Below are 8805 nucleotides of genomic sequence, written 5' to 3'. Positions count from 1 at the left end.
CAGTTTAGAATGTTAATACAAATTCATTAAGTTTGTGGTGTCTCTGTAGGCACTGGAGGCCCAAAGACCTCCTGAGCTGTAAGGATCAGGCACCAAGACATGGATACTACATTTCCCACGATTCAACTCACCTGAACCCCTAACAGGTGTAGTTGAGCCTCCAAATGGGGGTTTGGGACTTTAGTGCACCAGTTTTTTTGGGGGTCTATCACGGGTCGAGACCTATCTCACATCCAAGTTTTGTTGGAATCAGCTCTTCAGTTTTTACGTAACCCTGCTGACAAACCAACCAACCAACAAACGGACATGGGTGAAAACATGTAGTGCTGAAGTCACACCCCTGTCAAATAAAGGTATTAAAAGCCCCCCCAAATAAAAATAACAAGAAACAGGTTCAGTTGATTGATGAATGTTTACCTCAAACAAGGCACATGGTCAAAAACAAAACTATCTTGACAACAAATATCTCCGTAAAGGAAAAGGGATGCACAATATTGCACATTTGCAGTTGGCGATGCAGCTCCACAAGGGTTCAGAGAGAACAGGAACAAAATCAGGTTTTAACACAACAAATTTGTTACGAGCTGATGAATATTACATCATCCATCTGAGCACACTACACCTGAGCCGTTCTTAATCTCAAAGGTGCATGAAATACAGGTTGTGAACTTCTTTAAAATATAAAAATGTGAAATGATCAGTTTTCTTATTTGTATTGGAATTCCTATAAAAAAAGAATAGCTTCAATTATTGAACCATGGCAGTCAATGTAGATTTTAAAAAGCCCAGAAATTACTTATCAAGCATCTATCCACCTCTATCATGGACAGCAAACACAATCTGAGCGACTACTCTTATCTAAACTTAAAACAAGTCGACAAAAAGTGTTAAATGCTTTATTTAGAATGTTCCAAACAGGGAATGGACAGAACTAGAGATAGAGGCTGGCATGGACAATGCAATAACACACAGCGACTTTAAACTCCAACAGTATATATTTTTTCTTCTCTCTTTCCTCAGACCCTTGGCCTGAACAAACTCTGCTGAATCAATAACTGTAACATCTTGTTCTTCCCTCTGTTGTGAGTCATGTCACTTCACCGAGTCTGTTTGCTGGAGAAAAACGCAGATACTTCTTACTCTATGTGGCCGCACTGAGAAATCGCAGAAGAGTCTCTGGAATAGGAGCAAAAGCTGAGACACACCACAGTGACATCCTGAGAATTGCTGCAATTTTTATAAACTATAACAAGACTAAGACTGTGGCTTAATGCAGAATTATTTCATAAAAGCATCAAAAAAATAGTATAACTTTATTCTGCTTCGTCAACAGCCAGGTATTTAGTTGGAAAAGGAAGTCATATATAAAGAAAATCAGCACTTTTTGTAAAGTTATTACCATTTCATCGTGTAAATACCATATTTTTCTTAACAATTAATAGTGAAAATTAAGTGCAAATATAAAAAGATGCATCAATGTAATCAACCTGGCTATTAAATTAACATACAGTTGACTTTAAATTATCAAAACTGAAGCTTCATCAGTTCTGCCCAAAAGACAAACACACTGTACAATCAACCAGTCTTTATCACATTTTTTTTGGCAAGGCTTTTCAGTTGTTCAAAAGTCTATTTCCCCGGAATCTGCATGACAACATACAGACTGTGCAACATTTTTTTGAAATACAACATAAGTGACATTCAGTCTTAAATCCATTTTTAACAGCAGGGTCCAGAAGAGAAACACAAACCAGTACAGAATGTTTTTACTCACACAAAAACAGCCCAAAAAGGAAAAAAAAAGAGCTTTTCCAATTCATTATTTTCAGTGCAAAAAACATGTTTCGCTGTGAAAGAATTAGGGGTATTTAAAACGCTGAAACCATCTTTTAATTGATATACATTATTTATAGTGCTTTATGCATCCTGCAGAGATATCAAATATCAGTTACCGACAGTCATTACAATCGGAAAAAGGACAAGTCTGGTGATGGTCTATATTTTTCTTCTTGTCGACAAAAAAAAAACATTAAATTGCAAATGGTCTTTGAATGCCACATTCTTCCATTGCTATCAAAGAACTATTAAAACACATCCATTAGCCACACTGTAGTGATGGCTGACATGCTCCTTTGTGACAATAAACACCAACACTGCAGTTTATTTTGAGTCAGTCCCACACACAACATCCTGCTGTTGTAAATGTCTGGCTGAAAATGGTCCCTAACGACAGCCCTTTATACTTCCATCTGAGGAATATTTGCTGAAAACGAGTTACCTTCGATGGGATTATGTAGACTGATGTCTTTAATAAGAACCAGTGTTCTTGGAGCTGAGCCACAGACAGCGTAATGTCAGAAAGTACTGACAATATGGTGGCTTTGGGGAGACTTGATGAAGAGCTTTGGACCGGCAAGGTAAAGGTGAATAGTGTAGTAGCTGGGTTAGCACGACTGCTAGCAAGCTAATAATGCTGGCATGTTTCCTAGCAGCTAACCACTGTTAGCTGTGGGTTTTACGGTTAAATGATAAAGTGGACACATTTCAGTAGTGACTAAAATGAATTGTATTCTGAGATTGAAAGTATCTCATTAACGGAAAGACTCTGCAATGATACAACTTAAGTTTTATTTAAACAACCTTTAAATGCGTTTTTTAGAAATGTAATTATTTATATGTGATGTTGTAAATGAAAGTAGAGCCTGACTGATATATCTTTTGGCCGATACTGGCCTATGAAAGATATACTGGTGTTGGCACAAAATATTGGCATATTTTTTTATAGATTATTATGTAGAAAAAAGACTCATGGGGAAGAACTATTAAATTATTATTATTATTATTATTATCATATTAACTATTAAATTTTCAGCAGAGTTTACCGTTTTCAGTGCACTGATTTTAGACAATAATGTTTATTGTCAAACTGTAAGATATCCTGCCTCCAACATATAAATGTCTGATGGTGGTTTGATAACCACATTTGAGGAATCATTTGCAAAATGCCGATATCTCAATATTGGAATTATTTTACTCCCTATCATTGATATCAACCCCCGAAATCAAGTACCGATCAGCTTTAAATAAAAACGCAGCAGGTTTATGTACAATGTTTTGCAGTGTTTTTCCATAAATTGTGAGTTATACTTAACAGTTACAGTTACATGCTTCTTCACGGATTAGATTTCTCCATCACAAACAGGCAAGCTAGCAAAGCTAGTGAAAATGAGCCTACTAACACATTCAGCTTTGGCTGCAGTGGTATGTCAAGTCTCCTGCTGATTCTGACATTTGTTGACCGGGATTTGTTGGCAATAGGAAAAATTATAGAACATCCCCAGCCTCATCCTTCAGTGTTGTCTGATGGCCATGTAGAAACTAAGTCACATCCAGTCCCACATTTCATAATTTCATGAATTTATATACTCCTTCAAAGTGAAAAGAATCAATATCTAAACATCAAATATAGTAGAAATAAGGCCAGAACGTCTTTTTAAGTCATACTTTGTCCCTATATTACAATTCATTTACGCGCAAATTAATGTATTTTCTTCAATCATCCAGTTTGTTCATGAATTCCCAGCATTTTGATCTGAGCTCGAGGGGGGTGATTCCATATCAATATCCTCAGATTCCTTCCCATTTGTCTGTTGATTCACACCTTTGTCGGTGCTCATCACTGACCCATTTGTTGCTGACCCATTCGCCTGTGACGTTTCTTCCTCTTCCTTTGTATCTGGCACTTGATTAAAGTCAGTCCTTGGGATTTTTTCCTCCCTGCCTGAAGAAAGAGAGGGTGAATGTTTTGAAGTCTTAAGGGGGGTGTGTGCCGAAGGGCTCGTTTGACCAGTGGCTTTATTAGCACCAGCTTTTTCCTCCGTCTGCCCACTGGCCCCGGCAGAGCCGTTACTTGGCAGGTCCTTGTCTTCTTCTCTTTTCTTCTTTGGTGGTTTTTCAGTGTCTACGTCCCCGTCTGTTTGCATAATGTTGTCTGCTTCCTGGACACTGGCCTTCGAATCGTTGGTGAGTTTGTTGTCATTGTTGTTGTCAGCACAGGGCTTGTTTTTTGCCGTCCCAGTTTCAGGACTGGACGTCAGATCCATGTCATCAACATCATCCGTAGAGTCTTTTCCATTTCCCGAAATTACATTAGCAGACTCAGCCTCTGCATTTCCATTTCCGACTGTCTCAGCTTCGGGTTTTGGCTCTGTGGACTCCTCAGACAATTTGTTTTTGTCTTTGGATGCAGTTTTATCAGTTCCTTTCTGAGCCTTTGTAACTTTATCAAGTCCATCCTCTTTTTGTTGCACGACAGCTTCCCCATCTTTGCTTTTACTCCGTGAATAGACCTCATCTTTTCCATCTCCATTCCCAACAGCATCAGCTCTCTTCTCTGCCTTCCTGAATTGTTTCTGAATCTTTCTGGGACACCACACAAACTTATCCTTTGGCTCAAAGTGAAGGTAGGCAAAGCGCACAAGCTCCTGACGTTTTTCCTTGTCCAGGACAGCAAACAGGAAGTAGTCAAGCACGCTGCGTTTGACACTGCTAAGGGTCTTCTTGACTAGAGTCTCTTCAAGAAAAAAGCGCACCAGCTGGGGCCTGGTAGTGCTCAAAGCCCAGCTCCCCGAGGCTCTTCAGGATGCGAGTGATGCGCAGGTTGTTGTGCATATTCCTGCAAGAGATGAAACAGTTGCTGAAATCGTAAAATAGTACAAATCTTTAATGTTGCCAACTTGAGAATATCTGAATATTCACCGTTCAAGGTTTCCAAATCGCTCCTTCCAATTTTCTGCTCGTTTCACTTCCCCCGTCTCTTTGTTGACCAAACGAATACCATAGAAGCCCAACATGAGTTCATAGGACTCGACAAGTCTCTTTTTGGCATCCTCATTCTTCTTGAAGGCCTGGTAAACAAATATTAAGTAAAGATAAATACAAGCAAACACCAACTTTTTTGATCAAACACACAAGAGTGATATGGGTCACACATGTAAAAATGTTTAGTTGTTCTAGCTGGCTAGCCTTTAGTACAGTACACAAAAAAGGGTAAGGTTAAGGGTAAGTGTTCAACTTCATGAGCCTATATCTGCTGTCCATATGAAAACAGCAATGTTTAAGAACACAAACACAAAGTTCCCAAAACACTGAACTACTTTCTCTACAGAAGAATCTTAAAAATGCATGAAAAACATGTTCTGAAACACTGGTAAGGTGGTGATGAAGAGTAGGTCAGACTGGGATAGATATTCAAGAAATATTCAGCTTTGACTCAAATCTTGACATTAACCTCCATGAGCACTTGACATAAGAGGACTACTTGAAGATCTTCAGTTATCTTATGTTGTGCCAGAAATTACAGGTTACTCGTTCACTGTGACACACTTACCTCGATTTCCTTCTTGGTGAGTTCTGAGGCCATGTAATTAACCCCCGGCTCTCGCAGTGGAAACAGCCTTACAATGGCAGAGAAACAACATAAAACCAATTAGCATCTAATGAAACTACACTCTAATTCAATAAAGATGATATCAGCTGCTCCTGCAACAGTTTGTAACCCTAATATACAATATACTCTTTGTGCAGCACCACAAATCACAACATACAAGTGTTCAGCAAATGAAGCTAAACGAGGTCTCCTAGTACCACTGAACGTTATCATGAACTTAGAGAGAGAAAAGAGAAAGGAAAAAGAGAAAGCTGTGATTATGCCAACAGAAAATAAGAAACCATAATGTTTGGAGTTTGATTTCTAACATTTTGAAAAATCAAATGTGGAGAGATCATTGATACAACAGTTTGACCTTGAGACTAAATGAAAAATAAGTTTTGCGGTTTTGAATGAAGTGCACTTTGTTGTTGTGATCATATTAAGGATTTGAAGATACTCAAAGAAAATAATTACAGTAAGCAAAAATATCAACGTAGGCTCTGGGGAAATATTTCTATTGCAGAAGAAACTAAATATCGAAACGCCTTTGTACTTTATTTTGTTCATGTTTTCTACTATAGAAATCTTTTGAACCAATGAGCATTGTGTTTATGTTCAGTAATATTTGACGAAAAACCTCTTGAAAATGTTTGTATTCTGTTAATTTATGAGATAATTTCACGAATTTAATCAATTATTATGGTTGATTGACCTTTGATTTTGATTTCATATGAAACATTTGAATATACTGCAGAGATCCAAAGGTTAAGACAGGGAGTGATGAACAAGCCGACCTGAAACAGGCAGAGGTGCAGCACACATTCACAATAGAGAACATTTTGGAGCACATATGCTACTATATATTACAACCTTACATGGGGGTCGACCAATATGACTTTTCATGGCCGATACTAATAATTTGAAATCAAGGAGAATGACAAGTGATATTTGGGATCGGTACTCATTTGCAGTAAAAATTAAAAATCTGTGTCAAATTGTCCAACAGCCTGTGATGAAATAAACGTACAGTAATAAAAGTACATTTTACTCAGTTACTGCCTTAAGTCCAATTTTGAGGTACTTGAGAATTTCCATTTCCCACTACTTCTTTCTTCCCCTTGACTACGTTCATTCAACACATTTAGTTACAGATTAGATTCAGATTATTTGGTGTTTATGGGCTATTAATTGTGACATGTTACCAACCAGATATTGCTGTAGGCTGGACATTAGCACATTTTAACATTTTATCGGCAATCCAACAGAAAAAATCCCTGATGCCGATAATCGATAAATGCCGAACATCGGCCCTAATAGATAATCGATTTACCTCTATTAAAATTCCTTTGCATGCGAGGTCACCAGAATAAGATGACATTAGCTCAAAACACACACCACAGCCTGTAAACAACACGTACCACTGAATGTACGAGTGAACTCTCTCCAGTCTTTTGTAGTCATTTTTCCACTCCTTCAGAAACGATTCGATGTAGACATCTGTGCCGAGTGATAAAGGAAGCACCACATCAACAACAAGCTTCTGACTTTGTCAAACACTAAAAACATCTTCTAATAAAGTCCAAATACATTACCATCGGGGGCAGAAGGAAATTTGTTGAGATAAAACTGCAAATTGTTCATTTTGTCTTCTGAGCACTCATCGTCTGTAAGATTCTGACAAAACAAAAACACCATGATTTGAGCTCACTCAGATGTGATGGACGAGACGTTTTCTGGTGAATGACTTGGGTGTTTTTTTACTTACAGGATATCCTCTTCTGTAGTTCTGCATGTCCTTTGCTGCCCTCGTGTTTCTGGACGTATGGTGCCACTGCAAATAAAAGTGAAAGTGAAATTAGCCTGCAAACGGTTCACTGTTACACGAGCTGAGGAAATCATCGTTTAAGCATCCTAATCCAAAAAATCTATTACAAATCATTGTGTTATCGCTGATGATGCCACGATCTGTAGTGTTTGTAATGGCTGTAGAAAGCTGCCATAACCTAATATCAAGTTGACATGTATGGGCCAAGCTAATCCATTTCCACTTCCGGAGAGGGGCTTAACACTTAATGGTTATCAAAAGAAGCATTTTGACTATGAGTTACAAACTATGCATTGCACACACTGTAGGCAGCCCGACATAAATATCCAAACGTAACGCCAGCAAGTTATAACCCCTCAAAAGTAAGCTAACGTCAACGGCTAGCTAGGCTAGTTAGCAAGCCTGCAGCAGAGATGCATTAAGCTATCATTAGCTTCCCAGGCACTGCCGGGTGCAAAAGCAATGAGTTCCGAGTCGATATATTCAATGCCATGACATCATTTAGAGAAATTAGGGGTTAAGCGGAGAGACAATGGAAGCGCACACACTCACCAAAGTCCATCCAGATTTGTTTTTGTCTTGACATGACCGTCGGGTTTGGCTCTCTCCGGCCGGGTCGTCTCCATCACTCTCTGTGTCCCAGGTCGAGTCGTACTCACAAATACAGTCGTCCTCCATGGTTTAAACACGCGTTGTGTGACTAGATAAAACTAAATAGACGTGTATCCTGGTTTATCAATACAAACGGGCACGAATCAACTTACGCCTGCATGTTCAGGTTACACGGGGACGGCCCTGACCATCCGTCTCTCCGGTCTACCATCGTCAGACAGCGGCGCCGTTGGCGGCTGCAGTACTGATGCTGCCTTCAAGTGCTCCTGCTAAGTACGGATGATCTTTCTTCACCTAGCTTGACACAGAATTTCCGGGGTCATTGCCTTAATCGAATATTAGTCTCTCATCTTTTTTTTCTTTTTGGCGTAAAAATCCCCTTCTTTGACGCTTATCATGTACATTTTATACTGTTGTGGTGCTGTTTGGCACTTAATGATGTTGTCAATGTGCTTTCTGACAGAAATAACTCAATTTTCCGAGCCGATGAAGGCATCACACTTGCTGTGTTGGTTCATGGCCATAAAAACTGCAACCCAGCTGATATGAGTCAGGCAGCTTATCTTAGGTACAGAAAAACTCTTTCACTTGTCTGTTATATAACACAAACAACAGCAATGTCATGATAAACACTACATGAAGTCAAGGAATAACTGTTTTATTAACAAATAGTGAAATGTAGTAGGAATTTATAATGATGCACTATATCTTCATTAACACAAGTAAACTCAGCTCACAGAGATAATGTTTACGTTCACATTCTGAGGTGGGCTCCAACAGACTTTTATCGATTTCATGGTTACAAAAATATACATTTTGAACCTCTTTATGAAAAATGGCCCACTTACCCTTTTTTCCCCCTAAAAATTTCAACCTAATTTGACAAAATTGATACACTAAAACTAAAATAACAGTGTTTTCAAACCACTACAACTTT

General features: G+C 38.7%; 1 protein-coding gene across 1 annotated transcript; it reads right to left on the bottom strand.

Annotated features, from left to right (window-relative positions):
- Positions 1–882: 882 nt before the first annotated feature.
- Positions 883–8135, bottom strand: LOC115585122 (opioid growth factor receptor-like protein 1). Its single transcript, XM_075488176.1, is given in 8 exon segments — positions 883–4595; positions 4597–4675; positions 4759–4907; positions 5390–5456; positions 6850–6928; positions 7024–7105; positions 7197–7262; positions 7809–8135. Coding segments are annotated over 8 exon segments (1674 nt in total). The 5' UTR covers positions 7935–8135; the 3' UTR covers positions 883–3569.
- Positions 8136–8805: the final 670 nt, after the last annotated feature.

The sequence above is a fragment of the Sparus aurata genome, chromosome 7, assembly GCF_900880675.1.
Source record: "Sparus aurata chromosome 7, fSpaAur1.1, whole genome shotgun sequence".
Classification (NCBI taxonomy): domain Eukaryota; kingdom Metazoa; phylum Chordata; class Actinopteri; order Spariformes; family Sparidae; genus Sparus; species Sparus aurata.
Note: the sequence above shows the minus strand (reverse complement) of the source record. Positions and strands in the feature narration are given on the sequence as shown.